This window comes from Bufo bufo, chromosome 2, assembly GCF_905171765.1.
Source record: "Bufo bufo chromosome 2, aBufBuf1.1, whole genome shotgun sequence".
NCBI lineage: Eukaryota > Metazoa > Chordata > Amphibia > Anura > Bufonidae > Bufo > Bufo bufo.
In genome coordinates this window covers 660,185,606-660,213,335 of record NC_053390.1, presented here as the reverse complement: position 1 = coordinate 660,213,335, position 27,730 = coordinate 660,185,606, and the positions used below count along the sequence as shown (strand labels likewise).

At 44.5% G+C, this 27,730-nt stretch overlaps 1 protein-coding gene across 1 annotated transcript in view; it reads right to left on the bottom strand.

Annotated features, from left to right (window-relative positions):
• Nucleotides 1-27,730, bottom strand: part of LOC120990058 — a 165,155-nt gene that overhangs the window by 37,151 nt on the left and 100,274 nt on the right. Inside the window, exons 12-17 of the mRNA XM_040418568.1 lie at nt 26,094-26,200; nt 23,277-23,382; nt 16,243-16,342; nt 8,960-8,999; nt 2,924-2,975; nt 416-527 (exon numbers count right to left, since the gene is read on the bottom strand). Coding sequence (XP_040274502.1) covers nt 416-527; nt 2,924-2,975; nt 8,960-8,999; nt 16,243-16,342; nt 23,277-23,382; nt 26,094-26,200 — 517 coding nt within the window. The remainder of the gene's footprint in view (nt 1-415; nt 528-2,923; nt 2,976-8,959; nt 9,000-16,242; nt 16,343-23,276; nt 23,383-26,093; nt 26,201-27,730) is intronic.

Below are 27,730 nucleotides of genomic sequence, written 5' to 3'. Positions count from 1 at the left end.
TCTCCCTTGTTGGCCAAGACACAGAGGTCCACTCCATATGTTGATATGGCTGCTGATGGAGAGTCATGTGACCAGGAAAATCACTGTCTCCTCCATTCAAATATACTGCACCTAAACTAAACTATCAACATTGCAAGTGCAGATTGTAGATGTGGTGTATGTGAGTGGGGAAGACTGATTGATGTGTCTGGAGTTACTTTTGCCTAGTCACATGACCCTCCATCAGCAGCCATCTTATGGACAGGTCTCCTGTGAAGATTTGCTCAACAAGGGGACAAGAAATATAGCAAATGGCACAGAAAATCAACAAAGATTATATTAGTGTTATATAGTCATCTTACGTACACATTGGTCAAAAGTAGCCAGAAAGTGGCCAACCCCTTTAATCTGATAAAATTTTTATATGTCCACACACCTTTAGGCACCTCAGGTGTTACAGGCTCGACGGCAGAAATGTATTCATCCACAGTGAAAGAGTGATCATCCACAAACGCTTCTATATGTTTTCCATCCATAAAAATTTCAACCTGAAAGACATATAAAGACGTAACATGTGAATTGGATCCTTCTATTACAGATTATGTAGATCTAAGATTTCTTAAAGGAGAACCTGTCACATGGAAATGCAGTGCAGTCTGCAGGCAGCATGTTATAGATCAGGAGGAGCTGAGCAGATTGATATATAGTTTCATGAAAATAGATAGAGTAATAACTTGTAATTTATTTATTTAAACCTCTGTAGCGCTGCCCATATGACTCCTCAGCATAGATTGGACAGAGGTTTCAGTCACTGGGTAGGACCGCCCATATGACTCCTCAGCATAGATTGGACAGAGGTTTCAGTCACTGGGTAGGACCGCCCACATGGCTCATCAGCATAGAATGGACAGAGGTTTCAGTCACTGGGTAGGACCGCCCATATGACTCCTCAGCATAGAATGGACAGAGGTTTCAGTCACTGGGTAGGACCGCCCATATGACTCCTCAGCATAGAATGGACAGAGGTTTCAGTCACTGGGTAGGACCGCCCACATGGCTCATCAGCATAGAATGGACAGAGGTTTTAGTCACTGGGTAGGACCGCCCACATGGCTCATCAGCATAGAATGGACAGAGGTTTCAGTCACTGGGTAGGACCGCCCATATGACTCCTCAGCATAGAATGAACAGAGGTTTCAGTCACTGGGTAGGACCGCCCACATGGCTCATCAGCATAGAATGGACAGAGGTTTCAGTCACTGGGTAGGACCGCCCACATGGCTCATCAGCATAGAATGGACAGAGGTTTCAGTCACTGGGTAGGACCGCCCATATGACTCCTCAGCATAGAATGGACAGAGGTTTCAGTCACTGGGTAGGACTGCCCATATGACTCCTCAGCATAGAATGGACAGAGGTTTCAGTCACTGGGTAGGACTGCCCATATGACTCCTCAGCATAGAATGGACAGAGGTTTCAGTCACTGGGTAGGACCGCCCACATGGCTCATCAGCATAGAATGGACAGAGGTTTCAGTCACTGGGCAGGACCGCCCACATGGCTCCTCAGCATAGAATGGACAGAGGTTTCAGTCACTGGGTAGGACTGCCCACATGGCTCATCAGCATAGAATGGACAGAAGTTTCAGTCACTGGGTAGGACCGCCCACATGGCTCATCAGCATAGAATGGACAGAAGTTTCAGTCACTGGGTAGGACCGCCCACATGGCTCATCAGCATAGAATGAACAGAGGTTTAAATGAATAAATTATAGGATGTACTGAATCTGTTTCTATAAAACTATACAGTATATCAGTCTGCGCAGCACCTCCTGCTCTATAACATGCTGCATTTCATAGTGGCAGGTCCCCTTTAAAGGGGTACTCTGACCACAGACATAAATGAACATAACCATGTCTGATGGGGTGCGTTTCACTATCTTTAGGAAAAATGGAGTCTCATGAAATGCTTTGGGCCTGGAAAAACAGCAATTGGTGGGAAAAAAGTGGAGGAAATGGAAACAGTAAGAGTGGGTTCACACAGAGGTTCTTAGTGGCATTTCTATAGTAAAATGCAAGCTCCAGATATTACCTGAAAGTCTATAGGAAATATGAAAAGCAGGACACACAAGTGTTCTTTGGCTACTGGCGTTTTTAATAATTAGGTGACATTTTTGGGTCTCGGATAAAAAGTTGTTCACACAGTTGTTTAGGAAAAAAAATGCCATGAAAACCACATGCAGTATGGAAAATAACACAAGCAGTTTCTACGGCGTTTTATTGGTGAGCAAATTTGTGCGTATAGGGGATCTAAAGGAAATTTTGCAAAAACTGAACTATGTTTGACATGCATGGAGGAGTGAACATGGAGAACAATGGCTACCTAATTGCTCATGTAGTTAGTAATCATTTAGGCCTGGTTCACACCTGAGCGTTTTACAGCGTGTTCCTATGCGCTGTAAAACGCTCAACAGGCGAAAACCCATGTTTCCCTATGGGCATGGTTCTCACCTGCGCGTTTTACAGTGCGTACTAACGCGCTGTAAAACGCCCTATGCCCAAAGTAGTACAGGAGCTTCTTTGGGGCGTATTGTCGTGCGTTCTGTACATAAACGCCTCTGTTTTTCGTTGGACGCCTCTGTTGTCAATCGCAAGAACGTGCGTATGACGCACGTTTCCTATTTCCAAAAACGCGCTTTAATACTACCCGAAAACGTCCGACTAAAACGCGCGTATCAAATACGCTCAAGTGTGAACCAGGCCTTAGAGTTATTTATTTACATTAAGTTGCTCGTTCTCCTGTTACAGCAGTGATCTCCAACTGTAGCAAAAGTACCACTCCCATCATGTCCTGATAGTCACTAGTTTAGCAGCAGTTGGGGAACACTGCTCTATGGATTGCATTTGCATTCAATATTAGGAAATAAATCCTCAAATACACTCACATTCACATTTTTCCTGGGATAGAGGAAGAAAAATGGTTTCAGGACCGGAGACCTATGACGGCAAAGGAAGGGATATTAGTAGTCCACAAATCCAGTACAATATTTATACATTTTCGTTTTTTTTTGTTAATTATATTATTACCCTAAAGGCCTCTATACATGGGCAGACAATTGGGGCAATTATTGAGACAGAACATGCATTCCTAGGAACAATGGTTCCCAATAATTGCCCTGTGTAAAGGTGCCACCATAATTCATCAGGTGAAAGCATCGCTGATGTGATCATTTAAGTCATCGTTTCTGGGCAGCAGACCGTGATGTGTAAAGAGTAATCTGCTGCCCTGAAAACAATGAATGTGGTTAGAGACCCATGCAAAGGAGATGATAGCTGCATGTAAATGCACCTCCTATAACTGTTCGTTACTGATAATTGCCTGCTTGGTTGGCCTATGTAAAGGGATCTGGAAATAGAGTTTTCTTTTTGTTTATGCTTATGTTACACAGTTCACATAATTGTGCAGATCTGGCAGTGTAATATTGGCGCCGATTACCGGATGAAGTAAACACTCATATATCGAGTAATTGGAATCTTTAAGCAGGTTTAAAAATCGTTTGCCGGTGGCAGATCGTGCTGTTTAGTCAAGATCTGCTGCCTGAAAACAGTGATTCAGTATAGGGATGAGCTAGGGCTCAAAAGGATTACTCGATTGAATCGAGTAATTCGACACCAAAAAATCCTTGATGCAAGACTTGGTTTTGTCATGTGACCAGAGAGCGGGAGTGAAGTGAAGCTTGTCACTCACCGCTCCGTGGCCTCCCGACTAGGCACCCTACACATCAGCGCACATACAGTATCAGCTCCACTCCCAGGGGCCAATCACAGCGCTTCTAGCGCAAGAGCAATGCAGATGAGAGCTCTTTTGCTATTGGCGTATGTTTGCAAAGGGTTATTGGGCTGGTAACGGATGATGGGCAGCGCTCCAGGCAGCTGGGCAGAGCTGTGGGCTGCCTGTATATTGTCGCAGCTTCCGGTAAACACTGTTACAAAACAAGTGTAAGTGTAATATGTTCTGTGTACGGCGTTGGGTGTGTGGACTCTCACGGCTGTCGTTCCCATGGCCCGGTAGTTGTTCGCAAGGGCAGTGCTGTGCTTCTACTGTTCTGTGGAGGGCTCACAATTCATTGTAGAGTTGGGGAAGTGCTGTGTCTGGATGTGTGCGCTGTGCTGGTCCTTGTGACCGAACTGTGCAGAGGAAGGAAGGGCTTACCACCTTACTGCTTTGTGGCGGGCACAGGCGACGACTGGTCTGTGTGTGAGCAGTGTGGTTTCAGGAGGGCTGCCCCTGTGAGTGTGGCTAGAATCTTACTGAGGAGAGTTTGTATATCCTGAAGGGCCAGTGGTGTCTATGTGGCAGGGGGTCTGGCAGTACATGGCATTGAGGGGGAAGGGAACCCCTCCATGTTGTTTGGGAAGGCCAGGACATGAGTGGTGTTCATTGGTCTTGGTTGAAATTGTGACACTGGTGGCGGTGGTCTGGATTGTGGCTGGCAGTAAAGAGAGTGGCGGTGGTCTGCATTGTGGCTGGCAGTAGAGAGAGTGGCAGTGGTCTGCATTTTGGCTGGCAGTAGAGAGAGTGGCAGTGGTCTGCATTGTGGCTGGCAGTAGAGAGAGTGGCGGTGGAGTGTGCAGCATTTTTTGTCCGGATCCTGTAACAGGGCACCGAAGGCGCACTCGGTCTCCCATCAGCCGCAGACCTGCTGCTTAGCTTCGGGAGCGAGGATCTGTGTTCAGCCTCGTTCCCAGGGTGGCTTTGCTAGCTGGGAGGCTCCCTGCTCCTAGGTCTGCCTTGAGCACCGAGCTGATCACTCGGTGCTCGACTTGTTTGTCTGTCGGTCATGTGATGCTGGCCACGTCACATGACCCTCACTCCCCACTATAAATACAGGCAACCTGCTGGCTACATGTTGCCTGTGATTTTGGTCCCTTAGGCTGTGTATTATTATTGTTATTTAGCTTACCTTTGGATTTGACCCTCTGCTTCCTGACACCTCTTCTGCCTGCTCCCTGAACCTTGACGCTACCTCTCGGATTTTGACCTTGGCTTGCTTTTGGATTTTGTCTTTGCCTCTTCTCTTATACTGATGTGACCTCCTGGACTGACCCCGGCTAGTTGACCCGCCTCGCCCTTCCGTTTTTGGTGGTACCTTGCTTGTTCCACCTCTCTGTCCGCTCTAGTGCTACCTCTCATTGGCTGTCCGCTTTCCTGATGTCTCTATCTCTCTGCTTGCACTTACTCAGGTCAGGGACTGTCGCCCAAGTGCGCCCAGTCACCTAGGGCGGGTGGTGCAAGTAGGCAGGGACAGGGGACCGGGTGGCAGCTCAGGGGGTGCACCCAGGGCCGGCCTTAGGTGTTCAGGCGCCCTGTGCGAGCTAACCTTGTGGCGCCCCCCCCCCCCCAAAAAAAAAAACACTGCTTGTTGCGGGCATCATGGCATAGGCTGGCTGACTATCCAACCAAGTAGTTACCAGCCCGCACACCCCAAAGGCCGGTGTAATGTTATACTTCCCTACTTCTTGAGATTTCCCTACCCTCGTCACTTCCGGTCGCACCGGACATGACGTGAGGAGGTGTGCAGCGCCGCGCAGGCGCACAACGACAGGTTAGGGAAGTTTCACAGCAGAGTGCGCATGCGCCAGGAGCCTCGCCAGCGGTTAGGGTAGGGAAAAACTATGGGCCAGTGCGCAGGCGCAGTGATCGGATGGATGTTCTCAGCTGGACACCGGCCGACACTGCGCATGCACCGGGAGCCTCACCAGCGGTTAGGGAAGGGAAAAATTACGTACGGGCCAGTGCTTTTTCCCTACCCTAACCGCTGGTGAGGCTCCCAGCGCATGCGCAGTGTCGGCCGGTGTCCAGCTGAGAACATCCATCCGATCACCGCACCTGTGCACTGGCCCATAATTTTTCCCTACCCTAACCGCCGGCGAGGCTCCCAGCGCATGCGCACTCTGCTGTGAAATTTTCCTAACCCGTCGTTGTGCGCAGTGTGCCCCCCCAATATAATAAACATTGGCGCAGTGCGCCCCCCCAATATAATAAACATTGGTGGCGCAGTGCGCCCCCCCCAACACCCCAGTATAATAAACATTGGTGGCGCAGTGCGCCCCCCCAACACCCCAGTATAATAAACATTGGTGGCGCAGTGCGCCCCCCCCAACACCCCAGTATAATAAACATTGGTGGCGCAGTGCGCCCCCCCAACACCCCAGTATAATAAACATTGGTGGCGCAGTGCGCCCCCCCAACACCCCAGTATAATAAACATTGGTGGCGCAGTGCGCCCCCCCAACACCCCAGTATAATAAACATTGGTGGCGCAGTGCGCCCCCCCAACACCCCAGTATAATAAACATTGGTGGCGCAGTGCGCCCCCCCTCAATATAATAAGCATTGGTGGTGCAGTGCGCCCCCCCAACACCCCAGTATAATAAACATTGGTGGTGCAGTGGGCAGTACCAATGAGGGTTAAAAAATAAAAAAATAATTAACTCACCTCCTCCAATTGATCGTCTTCTGTTCTTTCTTCATTACCTGTCAAAGGACCTGTGGTGACATCACTGTGCTCATCACATGATACATCACATGATCCATCACCATGGTAATGGATCATGTGATGAGCTCAGTGACGTCACCACAGGTCCTGAAGAAAGAACAGGAGACCGGCAGCTACGCGATCAACTGGAGGAGGCGAGTTAATTTTTTAATTTTCATTGGCACTTCCCACTGAGCCACCAATGTTTCTTATACTGGGGTGTTGGGGGGGGGGGGGGGGGGGCGCACTGTGCCACCAACGTTTCTTATACTAGGGGGGGGGGGGCGCACTGTGCCACCAACGTTTCTTATACAAATACAGGAGGCGGGTGCCGGAATCAAATAGCCGGCACCCAACCTTTGTGACAGGGAGCTGCGATCAGCGGCAGTTAACCCCTCAGGTACCGCACCTGAAGGGTTAACTCAACTGCAGCTGATCGCAGCTCCCTGTCACAGAGGTCGGGTGCCGGCTATTTGATTCCGGCACCCGCCTCCTGTATTTGTATTTCAGGTCAGTTATCTTCATTGGTGGCGCAGTGGCCACAGCCCCTCCCCTCCTCCTCCTGTCTCTTTTCTTATTGGCAGCGGCGGGGGCAGCAGGCAGGTCAGACAGGGGAGGGGGAGATGGAGGGGGCGCCCCGAGGGAGAACACAAGTGCAGCCTCGCCTGCCGCATATTACATTGCGAGCTGTCGGCCGCCCAGCGCCCCTTTTGCTATGGCGCCCTGTGCGGCCGCACAGCCCGCACACCCCAAAGGCCGGCCCTGGGTGCACCTCCGCTCTATCTTTATGCCCGCGACTCTACCCCGTGACAGATCCCCATTACAGCCAATGGGTATCCAGCTATGACAGATGCAGCCAGTAAACTCCGGCAGTCTGTTCCTCCACCGGAACAGACTGCCGGAGTTCACAACATAACCTTAGATACACATTCTGGCAGAAGAACAGCCTGCTGGAGTATACCATATTGAGTATAGCCAGATACAACCAGCTATATGCTCTCATTGACTATAATGTGGTCCAAGGCCATCTGGCCATTTTCCAGCATACATGCTGGGTATTGTCCAAAACGTTTAGTTTTTTTTGTCCGGCAAAACCCCAGCTTGAATGCTGTAACAAGGCCGGACCCCATTACAATCAATCGCTGCAGCAGCCGGCAGTATCCTGCAGCTATACCCAATATGGTACATTCTGGCTGGCTGTTCCTCTGACAAAATGTATATTGCAGCTGTGAAAGAAGCCTTATGTGTGTGCAATTATTTGCTATACCATTGAAAGAAATAAAAATATTGGTTTTTATAAAGCAATATGCTATTTTAAGAAGGTTTTTCTTATTAGAGTACTCGATTAATCGTAAAAATAATCAATAGAATACTCGATTTCTAAAATAATCGTTTACTGCAGCCCTAGGATGAGCAATGGCACAAGTGATCTCTCCTCCCCATACTGTGGAGGAGAGCGATGCATGTAATAGCAGTGGTCTCCACTGCTACAGAGAAGGCGATTATAATCACCTTGAAGATCTGCAGGTGTAATATAAGTTCAGTGTCCAAGTACAGATACAGGTAATTGAGTTTTGGTTAGTACTATTAAAGTTGGTGCTGTCTGTCTCATTGAATGGGGCGGTAGTATAGTGATGACAAACAGTGATGGCCAGTTCGAATTGTTCACCCGCGAACATATGCGGGCTGCCATCTTTTTTCACAAGTCCGGCCAGGCACAGGTAAGCCCTTACCTGTGCCTGTGCCGCGAGCCGGTCTGAAAACAAATGCGGTCACCGGGAGCAGGCAGTTCCGAGAACAGCCCGATGAAGGCCCCCGGTGGCTGTTCTCGGAACTACCTGCTCCCGCTGACCGCACGTTTTCAGACCGGCTCACGCACAGGCACAGGTAAGGACTTACCTGTGCATCGCCGGACTTGTGAAAAAAGATGGCAGCCCGCGGGCGAACAATGCGAACTGGCCATCACTGATGACAAATGCTCTATTCAAACTTCTCCTCACTGCAGCCATGCAATAAGGAGAAACAGGTGCTCAGGATCTCCATTCTAGTGATCATGGGGGAAGGGGGGTGGGGGGGGGGAGAGTGTTCCACCAATCAGACATTTATCATCTATCCTGTGAAAAGGTGAGAAGTGTCCTTTGTGGGAAAACCCCTTTAAGGCTATTGGGATCCCTTTTCACTAGCTAAGTATGGGCTCTGTGTTATATCAAACAGCAGCATGAACTCTTCAATGTACTTTACTCTGTGGGGATCCGGAAAACTAGATTGGGTTTACCAAAACAGACAACCGTCTTGTAGTTTCCTTAACAGCTTTGTTCAGCACATGCTATGGTATTTTGTTCTCTATTCTACCGCCTGTATGGGATTCCCTTTCTATAAGAACAGAAATAATCACTAATAAACCACTAATACAGTTCAGTGCAGAAAGTTAACAACACTCACACTCGAGGGCGTCCACCAACAACAGCAGTGAGACCTGGAGCTATGATACAAGTAAAAAAACATGACATTTAGCAAAAAAACTATTTTTTAAAGACGGGAAGCCATAATGTGCTGTCTGTGCTTTCTATAATTGATAATGATATATAATAATGATAATGGTGATTTTATCTAAACATTTCATTATCTGTTAAAAAAATTCAAACAAAACAACTAACACAATTGGGGATATTAAACTAAAGCGCTGATCTTCTGACAGGTAAGATCCGCAAGATCAAGCTCATGGACAACCAATAGTGACTGATATGACACTCTGGAAGATTTGGCAGTTCAGTTTAAAGGAGTTGTCTACAAAAGATAAAAACAGGATCTGCTTTTTTCAAAAATAGTGCCACTTTTCTTCACAACCTGTGTCTACTATTGCAGCTCAGCTCTACTCATCTGAAGTCAGAACTTTTCTTTAATCTCAGACAACTGGAAATCCTATCTAAAACTGAATATGTAATTTCGGTTGATGTTTGCATAGATGTCCCATGGCTGAAAACGTTACCTGCGTCTCAAGTTCAGTAGGAGTGTTTGAGCAGTTTTAGCTTATAGGAACCTCAAGCATCCCTTCTAGTCTGAGCTTGGGGACTGAGTTATTATCTAACATATTACAAAGTATGCAAAACTTATAATAGTCCAGTTGATGGACTGTATAGATAGGATATGGGATGAAATTTTAGGTCTGAATGCTGTTTGTAATCTCTTGCTACAGGTGAAAAACACTGTTCAAGTAAATGATGTGGAGTGAAAAAAGACAAAGAAGTGAAAGGATTCGGCAAGTGCATCCGCCCCCCTTGGAGACATACATCCGAAATATATATACATACGAAATATATCCAGGAATGAAAGTAAAATGGGGCATTGAAATACATTTCTAGACAAATTAGCAAATGTAGACCAATTTTAATACAGTTAAAGGGTTTTCCAAGATGTTAATAATGATGACCTATCCTTAGGATAGGTCATCAGTGTGTGATCGGTGGGGGTACGACACCCGGGACACCTGCCGATCAGCTGTTCGAGAAGATAGCAGCGCTGGCAGTAGTGCCGCTGCCTTCTCACTGCTTTCCCTAGACCAAGTGATGACCCGTTCATCTGTCAATTGGCCTAGGCACAGCTCAGCCCCATTGAAGTGAATGGGGCTGAGCTGCAAAACCAAGCACAACCACTATACAATGTACGGAGCTGTGCTTGGTAAGCTCTGAGAAGGCTGCGGCACTCACAGGAGTGCCAGTGCCTTCTCAAACAGCTGATCCTCGGGGGGCCCCAGTGTCGGACCCCCATCCTCGGAATAGGTCATCAATATAATCTCGGGAAAACCCTTTTAATCCTACAATATACCTCTACTGGTATGCAGAGCATATAAATTGCTTAATAAAGTTGTGGTTCTTCCTAGCAATGTATAATAATGTTAAACTGTGGGAAAATGAGTGTCTCAAGTCATAATGGATTCATATATCTTTTAGTTAACAGTCTTGTTTTTGATGGCGTGCATAGGGAAATACACTGTCACCAAGCCATTGCCCTTGTTGGCTAGGAAAAGTCTTGACATTGTCAGCTATTATCTGTATGAGTAGGGTCAAACAGGGAGCAGGTCAAACCGTTAAACTTATGACTTCTTTTGCAACGCGTCTTCAACTTGCTATGTACTTCTTATCAGTCCTAATATTTATACATACAGAAGCACTTTGAAATCTCAATACACTAACCAGCTGCCATTGAGGAGTCAAATGGAGGTCAGACCAATGTGAATTACAGGTCACTTGCATATATATACTGTGAATGCATGCAGATGCTCTCTCTACAATCTCTTTACCAAAAGTAAGCTATTCAACCAATTTCCATGCAAAACAATCTTGTTATAATTCTCTAAGACTTTTGACTTTTTATTGCAAAAATAATAAAAATATACAGCTGGACGATACAACTATGAAACCGCCATTTTAGAGAAATTATTCACTTATTTTGTATGCTTTTCTATGAGAAGGGTATGGTACATATTGAATGCTGAGGGTCTTGGGGCTGTGATCCCGTCAAATTCCAAAGAAAAGAGGCAGAGGTGCTTAGATGTAAAAAAAAAATTAAGTTTTTCCCCATCTTACTTCACTTGATATCCCATAATGAGAAAGTGAAAACAAAATTTTAGAAATCTTTGCTAAATTATTGAAAAGGAAAACACTACAATCTTGCATTGACATAAGTATTCAGAACCTCTCTCAGTTGAAGCTCCTTTGTCAGCGATTACAGCCTCCAGTCTTCTTGGCTATGATATCCATACACCTGGATTTGGGGTTTTTCTGCCATTCTTCTTGCAGACACACTCAAGCTCTATCAGGTTGGATGGTGACCATCAGTGGAAAGCCATTTTCAGGTCTCTCCAGAGATGTTCAATTGCGATTCAGGTCAGGGCTCTGGCTGGACCACTCAAGGACATTCACAGAGTTGTCCGTAAGCCACTCCTGTGCTGTCTTGACTGTGTGCTTAGGGTCAGTGTCTTGTTGGAAGTTGAACCTTCAGCCCATTCTGAGGTCCAGAGCACTCTGGATCAAAATTTCATTAAAGGGGTTCTCCGGGAATTAAGAAAATGAAAATACTTAAAGGGAAACTGTCATCAACTTTATGCTGACCTCACTGAGGGCAGCATAAATTAGTGACAGAAATGCTCATATCAACAGTGTGTCACTCATGAGCTAAAAGTAAGTGGTTGCTGAGAACCAGCATCATAATCATTCCAGCCCAGGCCTTGAAAAGAGTCAAATCTACCTGAGAAGAGTCCTGGTTATTCCTAATCTCCTGCTCTCTCACCCATCTGCTGATGATTGGCAGTTGTCTCCTAGAGAGAAAGGGAGAAAACTAGGTAAAAGACTGTCAGTCATCAGCAGGTTGGCAGGGTGAGCAAGAATTCATGAATAACCAGGACTCTTCTCAGGTGGCCGTGACTCTTTTCCAGGCCCAGTCTGCAATAATTGTGATGTTGGTTCTCGGCAACCACTTACTTTTAACTTATAAATGACCGACCGCTGAAATCAACTCGCCTGTTTCTACTTTATTCTGCCATTAGTATGGGCAGCATAAAGTTGATGACAGGTTCCCTTTAAATATTGCATAATTATAAATATATTCCCAAATACAGTTCATTAGTTATAATGGCTTGTTATGTCTAAGGAGCAATCATTAGGAGAAGCAAAATGGCTTCCATCCTATTAGTACACACAAAACCTGTCCTAATCACACAGCAGGACAAGTTACTTCACAACACTGAGGTAAAGAGCTGCATCACCCTCCTCTCTGCTTGTCAGGGATTATGATCCTGAATACAGCTGATAGAATCTTTAGCTGAATCTCTGTAGGAATTGAGTTCATGAGCAGATGTGACTAATGAGCAGCAGCACTTGTATGCAGTCTCCATTACCACAGTCTGTCCTGTCTGTACTTCATGTTTCCTCATGATCTCTATTCCCACAAAGATTCAGCTAAATATCATATTAAACTGTATTCAGGATCATAATCCCTGACAAGTAGGAGAGGAGGATGAGGCAGCTCTTTACCTCAGTGCTGTGAAGTAACTTGTCCTGCTGTGTGATTAGGACAGGTTTTGTGTGTACTAATAGGACAGCGGCCATTTTGTTTCTCCTAATCTTTGCTCCCTAAACAAAACAATCCATTATATCTAATGAAAGGTATTTGGGAATATAATTAGAATAAAGTAATATGTACGTATTTTCATTTTCTTAATTCCTGGAGAACCCCTTTGAGAATGTATCTGTACTTTGCTCCAGTCATCTTCCCCTTAACAATGACCAGTCTCCCTGTCCAAGCCACTGAAAACACGCCCACAGCACAATGTTTCCACCACTTTGCTTCACTGTAGGGATGGTAATGGCAAGATGATGAGCAGTCCCTGGTTTTATCCAGACATGACACAGTTGAGGCCAAAAAGATAAATCTTGCCTTCACAGTCTGATAGACCTTTATGTGCATTTTTGCAAACTCTAGACAGGCTTTCATGAGTCTTCTACTGAGGAGAGGCTTCTTTCTGGCCACCATGCCATAAAGACCAGATTGGTGGAGTGCTGCTGAGATAGTTGACCTTCTGGAGTTTCTCCCATCTGCACACAGGATCTTTGAAGCTCATCTAGAGTGGGTTCTTCGTCACCTCTCTTACCAAGGCCTTTTTCCCACGATTACCTACTGTAGTTTGCTGATAACAGCTCTAAGAACAGTCCTGGTTGTTCCAGACTTCTTCCATTTATGAATTATGGGGGCCACTGTGTTCTTGGGAACTTTCAATGCGGAAGAATTTTTTTCTACCCTTCTCCAGATCTGGGCCTCCACACAATCCTGTCTCTGAGCACTACAGACAGTTCTTTCCTCCTAATGTAAGACCTTTTCTAAACAAGAGAATGTCTTTTCAAATGTCTAATCAACTGAATTAACCACAGGTGTATTCCAAACAAGGTGTACAAACATCCCAAAGATGATTAAGAAAACTTGAAAACTTATGTTAATGCGAAATTTTAGTTTTCCTTTTTTAATAATTCTGCTAAATTTCTAAAATTCTGTTTTCACTTTCTCATTATGCGGTTTTGAGTTCAGATTGATGAGGGGAAAACTTTTTTTTATTTTAGCACAAGGCTGCAACATAAAATGTAAAAAAGATTATGTCGAAAAATTTATTTTTCTTTTCTGAAAGTTGATTAAATTCTACACCCAAAGTATGGATAATTTTGGACTCACCCTCGTATACTGGCTCCTGGAAAGTCTGTGTGTGCATACACCCATTGCATAGCTCTCTGGGGAGGGCCTGGAGGGGCACAATGCTCACCTAAGCTTTCGCCTCTTCATTCGTTTTAGCAATCAGCGAGTGTGTGCATCGTTAAACATTTTGACCTTCCATCACACCAGGTGAAAGGTTCTTTCTGAGGACCTTCTTTTAAAGAAAGATCGTGGAGGAACGATCTGACTTTCAGGTGAAAAAATTCAAAAACAGATGACATTCATGTCATTTGTCGGCTAAAACAATTGTTCCTTGATAAATTTCACTTGTCAAACGTTTTCATATAGTTGAAATGGTCTACTTTAATACATTTTAGTCTAATATCTATAACCACTTTAACTACTGAAATTTGATGAAAATGTGTGATTACAAAAAAGAAATGAAGAAAAAATACTGAATATTGCAAACTCTGCATTTAATCACAGACCACATGCTTGGTAGGATTTCTGTGCCAGATTTACTGAAATCATGAGAATGACTTTCTGTAAATGAGAAATGACAGTGACATTTGTTGTGTTCATTTAGAGCATTTGACCATTGATTGAACTCTCTTGTATAAATATAGCTCTAAATACAATAACACAGCCATCTTGGTATCTTTACAGCCCAGTTCAAGCATACTTGAAGGTCAAATTCCAAAATATTGCTGTTAATTATACTTAAAAATAATCGCTGAATCTGTAATGAACTTAAAAAAATAAAACATACAAAAGAAGTGAAACCAGCTAAATGGGGGCACCCTAGCATTATGTTATTATGGATAAATACATGTTAACATATGGTCCATGGGCATTAATTTTATGGCACATTGTACATATATGGCTTTCATGAGCACTCTATACTGTATGTGGGGAACTTCACATTTCGGCTTATGCATAATGATTCTCTTTATTTCCAAAACATAATCTCCTGTTGGTATATACACTTCTTAACATTGCAATTGGACAAGAAGAATAAGTCATGGAATTATGGAAATCAGGCTTAATAGACCTGTTGATGAAATGCAAATGATAAATAATGGCGAGTATGAGCGCCATGTGTAGAAATGCATAAATTTCAAGATATGCTTCTGGCAGCTGCCATTGCAATTTCTAACCAATGATGTCCAAGATGTGCACGATGGGAGACTAGTCTGGAGATGCTACAGACCATGGTAGCTTATTTAGGCAATGCAGGCTGCTCACTATAGCACAAGCAACATGCAGTCTGGCACTGTACTGCTGAAAAATGGCTCCTGGGACATAACCAAATCAATGTAACGCCGAGCAGTTAGTGTGCCTGAAATGACTAGAGGGGTCTGGCTACCATGCATTATGCCACCTCACACCATAGTAGGACCAGTGTGACGTTCCCTTGTGTAGACCTCTTCATGGTGTTGCCCACGTGGTCTCCAAACCAATTTCCAACTGTCATTGGGTCCAAGACAAAAGCAAGACTCATCACTGAAAAGGGATATAACTCCTTTCCAGCTTCCAAAGATGTCTTCCTGTAGCCCATAATAGCCTGTAAAGGCTATGTACACCTTCAGAAACATTTTTTTTATTATTGCATCAAATCATTTTTTCAGTTGGCCTTTATTAAAAATATTGAGCTGTTTTGTCACAAAGGGTTAACTGTTTTTCTAGTTGTGTGACTGGTACTTTCCCTTTGTGCTCTAATAAACCTTCTCTCTAAACTACTGGGAGACCATAAACACTTATTTATGCCACATTCTTATCAGTAAGATAAGAACTGAGCTATAATGAGTGATCAGTAGGTCAGAGAGCAGAAATAAAGAATCTGTGTGCTCCTGGTCTGACGGAAAAGACTGAAAATCCAAAAGGGTGCTACTACAGCATCTCAGCTCTATACAGAAAAAACGGCTCCATATATTTAACAAAGACCAATTAAAAAAAATTATATTTAGCTAAAAATGAGTACAATGCAATAATTTAAAAAAAATGCCCTCAAAAGGTGTACATAGCCTTTAAAAGCAGTGGTGTGAAGTCAATGAAACACCTGTAGTTAGGAATCTAGCTTATAGCCCAAGGTCATGCAAACACCTTCTAATGGTCTATGTAGAGACTGTATGCCCCGCTAGCGTTCCTTCCTGACAGTTGGCCAATTGCTCAGTGAAGGAGAGCCTGGAGGAGATCTCCTTCACTGTATGAGGATGACGGATCGCTATTGTGATCCCCCATCCTCATACAGAATCATAGTTTCTAAGCAGCAGATCACAGTTTAGACCACATGATCTACTGCCCAGGAGCCATGATCGGAGGTGCCTGCATGAATGACAGGATCGGTGGCACAATTACATGGCCAAATTGTCGTGAATGATCATTCTCGGGCAGTGTAAATGCACCTTTACTGCATAGTTCAAACCACTAAATATATGGACACCCTCAACACAGTTCAGTCGGTGCACTGTCTATTCACTTTTCATCTGTCAATATAATAACAGAGACAGTACAAAGAAACTTACCCATTCCAGTGCCTGCAGGTGCAATCTCCCTTGCAAAGATTTCTAGAGCTTTTTTCTGTTTATGTTGAACACCAAGCCAAATGACTGCTTCTCGAACAAGCTGAAATATGAGGTATTTTAATAAAATCACTAAAATGGAGTTTCAAATATTACACATTTCATGTTCTGTGTAAAATACAGCACTGTTTTGGGCAGGTGTGGAAAATGCTGCAAAGTAAGGGATCTTTCACACCAACATTCTTAAATTTCCATTGTCCTGTTCCGATAGAGAAAATAATGGAAGTGCTAAATCTGTCAAATAAATGTGACGAACTGAGCTAAAATAACTCCACTGACTAGAATGGAACCCATTCAGTTTCCTTCTGTGATTCTGTTTTACTGGACAAAAAAGACCTGCACGCAGGACTTTGTCTAGTCTGTTTGACAGAATCTGTAACAAAAGTCTCAAACGTAGCTCCCAATGCAGATGTGAACGAGCTCTAAAAATGCTTTAAAAAATAGAAGTGTTAATAGTTTATTTTGATCAATAACCAAAATGCAAAGTCAATGAACAAAAGACAATTAGACATCTAAATGCCCTTTTACTCCACTATTATTTATTTCCGTTGTTCTGTCCTGTTATAGGAGTAGAACAACAAAAATAAAGTAAGTGCTGGATTCAGCACATACCGTAACTGACACAAACGGAGCCAAAGAGATGCCATTGACTATAATGGGATCCATTTAGTTTCTGTCCGGAAGAACGCTTTTTCAGCAGGACTTTTATCTCCTCTGTTTTTGATGAAATCTATGATGGAGGCCCCTAACAGAGCCTCCAATGCAAATGCGAACATGCCCTAAATCAAAATAAATATTTGGTGTGACCACCCTTTGCCTTTGAAACAGCATCAATTCTTCTAGGTACACTTGCACATAGTTCTTTTAGGGTACGGCTACATGATGACACTGGTTGCGTGACATGAGTCGCGGACAGGATAGCAGAGTAGTGGTGATTCCACAGAAATGAATGGGATCGCTGAGGGAATCACAAAAATCCAGCTGGATTTTTTGCAACTCACACAGTGATCCCATACATTTCTATAGGATCACCGCTACTCTGCTGTCCTGGCTGCTACCAAATGTCACGTGACCAGGGTCACCATGTTGCCATAGCCTTAAAATTTTGACTCATCACTTTAGAGCACCTGGTTGCGTGACATGTATCGTGGCCAATTTTCTGCACCCCAGTTATTATGCTGGTCTTGTTTCCACGTCAAAGCTATGGCTTTTTGGCTAAATTTATTCCACAAAACCCCTTCTGACCAGACTTCTCAGAGCAGCAGAGAGGTGTACTGGTTTCGACCAGTTCTGAGCTGATGTCACTACTGGATATCGTCGTATTTTGAAGGGAAGTGAGCATGATGTATCTTTCATCTGCTGCACTACGTTTCCTTGGCCAACCACTGTGTCTACGGTACTCTACATTGCCCGTTTCTTGGTGCTTCTTCAAAAGAGCTTGAGCAGCACATCTTGAAATTCCAGTTAACTTTGAAATCTTTGTCTTCGAGGGACCTTGTGATGCAATATAACTTGTGTGTTGTTATTATTAGCTGTGCTCAGTCTTGCCATCGTGTATGACCTGTGACATGAAACTCTCACAAACTCACCTTGGTACCAGAGTTTGGCTGTTTCTCACCCAGTTTTTGGCCTCCTACACAGCTGTTTCTGTTTCAGTTACTGACTGTGTTTCAACCTACATCTGAAAATGAAGATCATTATCACGTTTGGTATAACTGGTTAAGGGTACTTTCACACTTGCGTTAAACTTTTCCGGTATTGAGTTCCGTCCTAGGGGATCAATACCGGAAAAAAACTGATCGGTTTTATCCTAATGCATTCTGAATGGACAGCAATCCGTTCAGGATGCATCAGGATCTCTTCAGTTCAGTCACTGTACAGTTTTTCGACTGAGAAAATACCGCAGCATGCTGCAGTATTTTCTCCGTCCACAATTCCGGAACACTTGCCGGAATGCCGGATCCGGCATTATTTTCCATTGAAATGCATTAATGCCGGATCCGGCCCCAAGGGTTCCGGAAAAAGGGATGTGCAGACCTTTAAAAATGTGAAAGATAAATACTGGATCCGTTTTTTCCGGATGACAACCGGAGAGACGGATCCGGTATTGCAATGCATTTGTGAGACGGATCCGCATCCGGATCAGTCTACAAATGGTATCCGTTTGCATACTGATTGCCGGCGACAAAACTGCCTGCCGGAATCCAACAACGCAAGTGTGAAAGTACTTTAAGCATACACCTGACTATAATCCTACAAAATCCCTGACTTTGTGCAAGTGTACCTAGAAGAACTGATGCTGTTTTGTAGGCAAGGGTCACAGCAAATATTGATATGATTTAGATTTCTCTTTTGTTCACTTAGTAGCATTTTGTTAAAATTAAACTATTGATTAAAAATTAACTATTAACACTTTTAATTTTGAAAACATTCATTCTTTAAAACATGTTTCCTTACCTGCCTAAACATTTGCACAGTACTATATATCATAGTTAAGTACTATATATCATAATAAGGAGGATAACACTAGGCTAGGGCTCCATGGTGACTTTCCACTGCAGGAAAACCACAACCAAAATGTTTCCTTTGCATGTGATTCTCACAATAAATCCGACCATACCCAAATTCATGCAATTATTATGCAACCAATATCCGCTATAGTACCGTAAGTGTAAATTGTGAGGTTGCAACTTTCTATTGAAAAATACACCAAAATCTCTGTGAATCTTCAGCCTTATTTAAAGGGGTTATCCCATGACTAAATAAAAATTACAAATCAAACATTATATAGTACATGACAATCTCTTTCCAACAGAGCTAGAACCAGCCCTGTACCTCACATGGATCCAGGGATCTCCCCATTCATTGATCTGCTACATTTATATTAAGCTGTTAGCTTAAGGGGAGTGTGTTTTCTACTGTAGCTTGGGGGGGCGTGTTCATGCTCTGCCTATCACAGCTCAGCAGGCAGTCAAAGGATGAAACTGAGCATGTGCGGCCTCTCTCAGTGAGCAGGACAAAGAAATAAGAAATAAAACAAAACAGCAGGTGGGGCTATACAGATACAGTTTATTTAATAACTCAGTGGCTATGCTATATTTTTAATTACATGCAGTTACAAAAGAATTCAGATCCAGGTGCTGGTTTGAAAAATGAAGAATATTTCTCATGGGACAACCCCTTAAATGGCTAAGTTCATCAATATATCTACACATGCGTGTATTGGTTAACTGTAAAAACCAGTAAAATAGCAGTATAGGTGACAATTATTGAAATACAAAAATGTAATCACTTATATGAAATAGAATGACACATTCAAAGTTCCTATGAAAGTCTTCATATATATTTTCTGTTAATAAGTGCTGGACAATAGCATGTCATTTACAAAGTAAAGAATACAATTAAGTAAAATTTACTGCAACAAAGATGAGTGAAATCCACTAAAACTAGTACTAATGTCCCCTGGGAAGCATTTTATAAAAAGCTTTCCCACACGTAAAATTACAGTTCAGGATGAATTACCAATAAAGCATTCCAAATAAATATCATTGAACGAGCTGTCTAATGCCTCATTCACACAGTCAGTGATTTCCATCAGTGATTGTGAGCCAAAACCAAGTGCGACTGTAAACACAACAACAGGTGCAGATCTTTCCCTTATACCGTATTTTTCACCCCATAAGACGCACCTAGGTTTTTGAGGAGGAAAATAAGAAAAAAAATATTTTTAAACCAAAAAGGTGTGCTTTTGGTGGGTTTGAACTAATGGCGGTCTGTGCATGACACTATTATGGGGGATCTGTGGATGATGCACTGTTATGGGGTGGGGGATTTGTGGATGGCATTATGATGGGGGGGATCTGTGGATGGCATTATGATGGGGGGGGGGGATCTGTGGATGGCATTATGATGGGGGGGGGGGATCTGTGGATGGCATTATGATGGTGGGGGGGGGATCTGTGGATGGCATTATGATGGGGGGGATCTGTGGATGGCATTATGATGGGGGGGGGGGATCTGTGGATGGCATTATGATGGTGGGGGGGGGGGGGGATCTGTGGATGGCATTATGATGGTGGGGGGGGGGGGGGACCTGTGGATGGCATTATGATGGTGGGGGGGGATCTGTGGATGGCATTATGATGGTGGGGGGGGGGTATCTGTGGATGGCATTATGATGGTGGGGGGGGGGGGATCTGTGGATGGCATTATGATGGTGGGGGGGGATCTGTGGATGGCACTGTTATGGGATAGTGGATCTGTGGATGACACTGCTATATGTGTCATCCACAGATCCCCCCATAACAGTCCCATCCACAGATCCCCCCATCATAATGCCATCCACAGATCCCCCCCACCATCATAATGCCATCCACAGATCCCCCCCACCATCATAATGCCATCCACAGATCCCCCCCCCCCACCATCATAATGCCATCCACAGATCCCCCCCACCATCATAATGCCATCCACAGATCCCCCCCATCATAAGGCCATCCACAGATCCCCCCCCCCCCCAATCAGTATCCCATCCATAGATCCCTAAGGAGGGGCTGTAGTAGGCGGGGAGAGCGGCGGGCAGTGCAGGCACTGTACTCTCGCCCACCGCTCAGTATGTACTGTATTATACCTAGTGTTAATCATAATATCTAAACTGCGCTCCCCTGCTCCCCATCTGTACCGTACTTACCGGTACACATGTCACACTCCGTCTCCTGTAGTAAGCGCTAGCAGGCAGGCCGGGCTGCAGGCGGCCGTAACTCACTGAGGTCACGTGCCTGCTCCGCCTACTTTATGAATGAAGCAGGCGGAGCAGGCACGTGACCTCAGTGAGTTACGGCAGCCTGCAGCCCGGCCTGCCTGCTAGCGCTTACTACAGGAGACTGAGTGTGACATGTGTACCAGTAAGTACGGTACAGATGGGGAGCAGGGGAGCGCAGTTTAGATATTATGATTAACACTAGGTATAATACAGTACATACTGAGCGGTGGGCCAGAGTACAGTGCCTGCACTGCGCGCCGCTCTCCCCGCCTACTACAGACCCTCCTCCCTCCTCACTAATACATCGCAGTCTGCGATGCTGCAGCATCGCAGACTGCGATGTAAATTGCCAGCATTCGCCACATAAGACGCAGGGGCACTTTTACCCCACTTTTGGGGGGGGGAAAGTACGTCTTATGGGGCGAAAAATACGGTACCTTATGTCTGTAGCGGCTCCAATCCTGGTTTTGGCTCACAATGACTGATGCAAATCACTGACGTGCGAATGAGGCTTTAAGGGGTTGTCTCATCTGAGACAATGGGGGCATATCACTAGGATATGCCCCCATTGTCTGATAAATCCTAAACAGAGCCCCGAAAGTGGTGGAGGGTGCACTGTGCATGCGCAGCCGCCCTCCATTCATTTCTATGGGGCCGCTGAAAATAGCCAAGCTGGCTATTTCCCTTGGGCCCATAGAAGTGAATGGAAGCGGTGGCCAGTCATGCGCGCTGAGCGATGGGACCGGCACCTATCAGACAATGGGGGCATATCATAGCAATATGCCCCCATTGTCTCAGATGAGAATACCCCTTTAACAAAACAGGCAAACTAGTACATTACATGTATGTACATGTAGATCCGTGCCATATGAGCTATATGTGGATTCTGACTTGGAATTTGCTCTGCATTTGCCACGAATTTCATCCTAGAGTGAAATGGAGAACTCTGCAGCCCATATGTGCAGCATATATTGACATGCTCTGGACTTAAAATTCACATTGAATCTCAATTTCCACATGTATGCTGTGAAGATTTTCTAAAAGAGATTCCTCATCCACTTTGCTGCTACTGTAAAAGTCTACATATTTTCTACCCACAGTTCTGCAGTAGAAAATGTTTAGAAAAGCACTTACATTTGCTACAAATCATGCAAATTGTGATTTATGAAATCACTTGCACTAAAGGGAATCTGCTACTACCTTCATCCTGCGCTCTCTGGGCATTGTCTGCGTTATTTGTAACTTTCCGAGAAGTTTACGGTTTACCGCTGGCAATCAGAGTGCCTGTTTACTATCATATGCTGTCCACATAAACCCTATGGCTGCATACAAACTCTGTGGCCATGCGCGATATCACTTGGGTCCTTCATTTATATCTGACCAAGGACAACATCTGCATGGAGCTTGTATGTTCTTCCCATGGGTTACCTACGGGTATTCCATTTTCCTCCCACACTGATAGGAAATTTAGATTGTGAGCCCCATTGGGGTCAGAGTGATGCTAATGTCTATAAAGCGCTGCGGAATATGTCAGTGCTATAGCGGTGCATAAAATAATATTCAGCTTCTTTGTTCCTGACTAAGGATTATAAAATAATCTGCAAACCCACAAAACTGGAAATAAATAAGACTGAAATGATAGTAACACAATGATCAAAATGATAGCAGCGTATGCTATTTTAGCATTTTACTTTGCTTGCCTTCATAGAGGTTCATGGGGCTTACAAATAATGAATATACTCTTTCAAGTGCATTGATCCCAAAAACTTGATAACCTGACATCAATGAAGACCTGTTAATGGCAGACTGAAGAAATTTTACTATATCTTATACAGGTGAAACGCGAAAAATTTGAACATAGTGCAAAGTTCATTTATTTCAGTAATACAACTTCAAAGGTGAAACTAACATATGCGATAGACTCATTACATGCAAAGCGGGATATTTCAAGCCTTTATTTGTTATAATTTGGATGATTATGGCTTACCGCTTATGAAACCCCAAAGTCACAATTTTGAGATACCCTTTGCTCAGGGGGTATGGATTAATTAGCTGACTAGAGTGTGACACTTTGAGACTAGAATATTGAACCTTTTCACAAAATTCTTATTTTAAGCTGCATTACTGAAATAAATGGACTTTTGCACGATATTCTCATTTTTCGAGTTTCACCTGTATACTTATGCACACAAGCAAAACAATTGGAAATACGCACATCTTTGCCTCTGGTATGTGGCCCATACACATCTTCAGCACCAATAACCTGCAAATGCACGGCACTATAATCCTCCAAACCAAGCCGTGTAAACATTTCTCGCGTTCTAAAGGAGTGCAAAACAGAAATATAACAATATTAATCACAGGTCAACCTCTTAGGAATGTCACCTTGTCTGGCCTATGTATGCAAAGCAAAAGTTTCTTGCGCAGTCCCCAATTGCTGTGTGATCCAAATAGGACAGAAGGGGCCCACGAACTGAAGGGGAAAGTAGCTGCACATGAGCAGCCACCCTCCTTTCACTACTATGGGACTACTGAAAAAGCCCACGCGCACAATCCCATAGCATTCAATGGAGAGGATGCGGCCCATGCTCAGTGCATAGAAATGTATGCAGTTACCACTGAATGCAATGGCAGCTGTAAACATCTCTTTGCGCTGAGCTACCCCTAATGTTGGCTGAAGGAAAATGTATTGGATTTATGTCAGGAAGAGAAGGAGTTTAGTGCTGTGAACCTTCTTCCCCCATAGCAGCTGCACGGTCTGCCTCCATGGTAGATAAGCTACTAAATATATACTTCTCAACATTGAAATTGAAATACCAAAAAGGAAAATGTGAAAATAGTGGAATTATGGAAATCACAGAATCAACAGGCATGCTAATGATATACAAATGATAAAAAATATTTAAAACATCTCGATTTATTCAGTATTGCTGCTTGTTAAGTGGAGGTGAAGAGCTGCATTTACATGCAGCAATCACCTCCACAGTATAAGGGCTAGTGATGGCTGCTGCTATCACTCGTCCCCATACAAAATCATTGCTCCTGGGCAGCAGAGTGCTGTTTAGACAGCATGATCTGCTGCCCGGACATTATGATTGAGGTGTCCCCTCCAATCATTTCACCCAATGAACGAGTGATCCACTTGTTCATCGGATGATCTGCGGCACCTTTAGACAAGCAGATTATCGGGAACGAGAGTTTGTAGGAACATTTGTTCCCAATAATCGGCCCAGATATCAGGCCGTGTAAAACCACCTTTCAGGGAAGGACTGGGAAATTAAAGTGGCTCTGGGAAAAAAAAACACGGACACGTGGATCCGCAAAACACGGACATCGGCAATGTGCGTTCCGCATTTTGTGGACCGCACATCGCCGGCATTCTCATAGAAAATGCCTTTTCTTGTCCGCAATTGCGGACAAGAATAGGACATGTTCTATTTTTTTCGGGATCGGAAAATCATCGTGCTGCCCCATAGAAATGAATGGGTCCGCAATTCCGTTCCGCAAAATGCGGAGCGAAATTGCGGACGTGTGAATGGACCCTAATGCTGAGAGCATCATTACGTACCCGACCGGCAGCCATGAGGAGGGTTTGTGCTGCTCCCTGGGCATTGGCCCACTGGGAAATTTCCCTGTAGGGTGTATGGCAAGTCCACCCCTGCCACCTTTACAATTGCCAACCAATGATGTCCCAGATGTACTCGATGGAAGACAAGTCTGGAGATGCCGCAAGCCATGGTAGCACATTTAGGCCATGCTCACAGTGGCGCAAGCAAAGTGTGGCCTGGTGTTGCCCTGTTGAAAAACAACTCCAGGGACACTTTGGAAAAATGGCCATACCACTGGTTCCACCACCAAATCAATGTAACACGGAGCTGTTAGTGTACCTAAATTGAAGACTAGAAGGGTCTGGCTATCATACATTATTACACCTCACACCATAATCCCAGGAGTAGTACCGGTGTGACAGTCCCTTGTGAGGGCCTCTTCATGAAGTTACTTGCTATTGGTATTTTAATGCTGAGGAGTGTAATATAAAATCCTAATCAAACTGTCAGATTCTACTTAAAGGGATTAAAATTACATTTTGAAATGGAAAGAGAGACATCAAAGCTGTTGCAAAGACAAAGCTAGATTGCATCATTCATCTTGTACTTTATATTCTAATTAAAGGGGTTGTCCGGGCTTTTACTATTGATGACCTATCCTCAGGATAGGTCATCAATATCAGATCAACGTCGTCCGACACCTGGCACCCCTGCGATCAGCTATATGAGGAGACGGCACGCGCAGTGCGCACGAGCCATCTCCCTTCTCTCTCCCTGTCCACTGCTGCTGTCTATGGTCTTTGCCATAGACAGCACTAGCATACAGGAAGAGAGAAGGGAGACGGCACATGCCCCCGCTGATCTGATATTGATGACCTACTGTATCCTGAGGATAGGTCATCAATAGTAAAAGCCCGGACAAGCCCTTTAAGATGACTAGGCTTGAGCGAATTGAGCTTCGGATCATAGATCCTAAGTCGATTCCTTCAAACACTTAGTTTTAATGCTGTACGTAGACCTGTTTAGCATCCGAAGTCGGGTTTGGTACCGGCTAGTACCTCGGTACCAAACCTGACTTCAGATTGCTAATTTTAAATGTTTTTAAAGACGTAGAACTTAATACTGAATTCATTCACCGAAGTCTAGTGCGTCTTTGGGTGAAACATAATTTTTCCTTCACGGAGGCAATGCATTTTAATGCTGCATGGAGACAGGTCTCTCTAACACTTTATTTTAATGATGTACAATGAATTGACTTCAGATCTATGATCTGGAGCTCGATTCGCTTAACACTAAAGATGACCCATGATCAATACCCAGTGGGCACTGTACGGTTTCCCTGGCAACTGAACCACCCAGCTTGCAGTTGCATCTTTCCACACAGTTGTGAGATCAGACTGGAGAGTATGCTAGACGAGAGTATGACTAGATGTACAATTAAATATATTTTTAGAGAAAGGCGAAATTGAGCCAAGTTCTATTACCTTTTCAGAATGCTCTCTGCTGTGCGCCTTCCTTTTTCTGCTGACCTTGGCCCTGCCACAGCACATACAGCAGTAGCTCTGTATCCATCAAGATATGTGGCACAAACCTGGTTATGGTTATTATACTTGTTACATTTAAAATTCATTGCTTGGATTTGTTGTAAAATGCATTGCAAAGACATACGAAAATGCTTTACAAGGAAATTGTATGCTTCATTTTTGTTATAATGCTTTGTATTAGCTCTTAATTTTAATTTGCCAGAAAAAAAGGAGATTTTTGTGGACTCACCTGTAAAATCTCTTTCTCGCGGAGTTCATTGGGGGACACAGGACCGTGGGTATAGCTGCTTGCTGCCACTAGGAGGCGACACTAGGCTAGAAAGTGATATGCTCTCTCCTGGCTGGGGAGGGTATAGCTGGCAGGGGAGGACCCATCACTTTCTAGCCTAGTGACGCCTCCTAGTGGCAACAAGCAGCTATACCCACAGTCCTGTGTTCCCCAATGAACTCAGCGAGAAAGAGATTTTACAGGTGAGTCCACAAAAATCTCCTTTTCTCACTCATATCATTGGGGGACACAGGACCGTGGGACGTCCCAAAGCAGTCCACGGGGAGGGAAAAACAATACTCGCCCATGGAAAAACTGCCCTCGCGGACGCTCAGGACACAGCTGCCTGCAATACTTTACAGCCCAGTGCAGCATCTGCCGACGCCAAGGAGTGCACCTGGTAAAATTTTGTGAACGTGTGTAAGGAAGACCACGTAGCCGCCTTACACAACTGGTCAGCTGATGCATGATGGAAGCGGGCCCAGGAAGCGCCAACCGCTCTGGTTGAGTGGGCCGTGATTCCAGGGGCAGAGTCCTGCCCTGGAAACTGTATGTTTCAGTGATTGCTAAGCGTATCCACCTGGCAATCATCACCCTAGAAGCTGCGCATCCCTTACGAGGACCGTCAGGAAGCACAAATAACGCATCCGTGCGGCGGAAAGAGCTACAGATTGACAGATTCTCAGAGCTCGAACAACGTCACGCTTGTGAAGAGAATGCTCCCTAGGATGCGAGGGAGCTGGGCAAAAGGAAGGGAGGACAATGTCCTCGTTAACATGGAAGGCCGAAACTACCTGCAGTTAAAAGGCAGGAATGGGACGGAGCACCGCCTTATCCTGATGAAGGATTAAAAAAGGTTCCCTACAGGAAAGCGCTGCCAACTCTGAGACATGCCTGATGGACGTGATAGCCACCAGGAATGCAACCTTCCAAGAAAGAGAGTGGAGAGAAACAGTCCGTAGCGGTTCAAACGGAGCCGATTGGAGTGAACCCAGCACGAGGTTCAGATCCCAAGAAAGCAAGGGGGGCCGATAGGGGGGAATAATATGAGCCACCACTTGGAGGAAGGTTTTAACCGGGCCTTTGAAAGCCAGAGGGCGTTGAAGCAAAACGGACAGCGCTGACACTTGGCCCTTTAAGGAGCTAAGGGCAAGTCCCAATTCTAAACCAGATTGCACAAAAGAGAGAAGAGTGGAAAAAGAGAATCATAGTGGAGGGAGATTACGTTTCTCACAGAAGCCCAGTTAGGACCTCCAAGTCCTGTAGTAAATTTTGGATAAGGCTGGTTTCCTGGCTCTGATCATGGTGT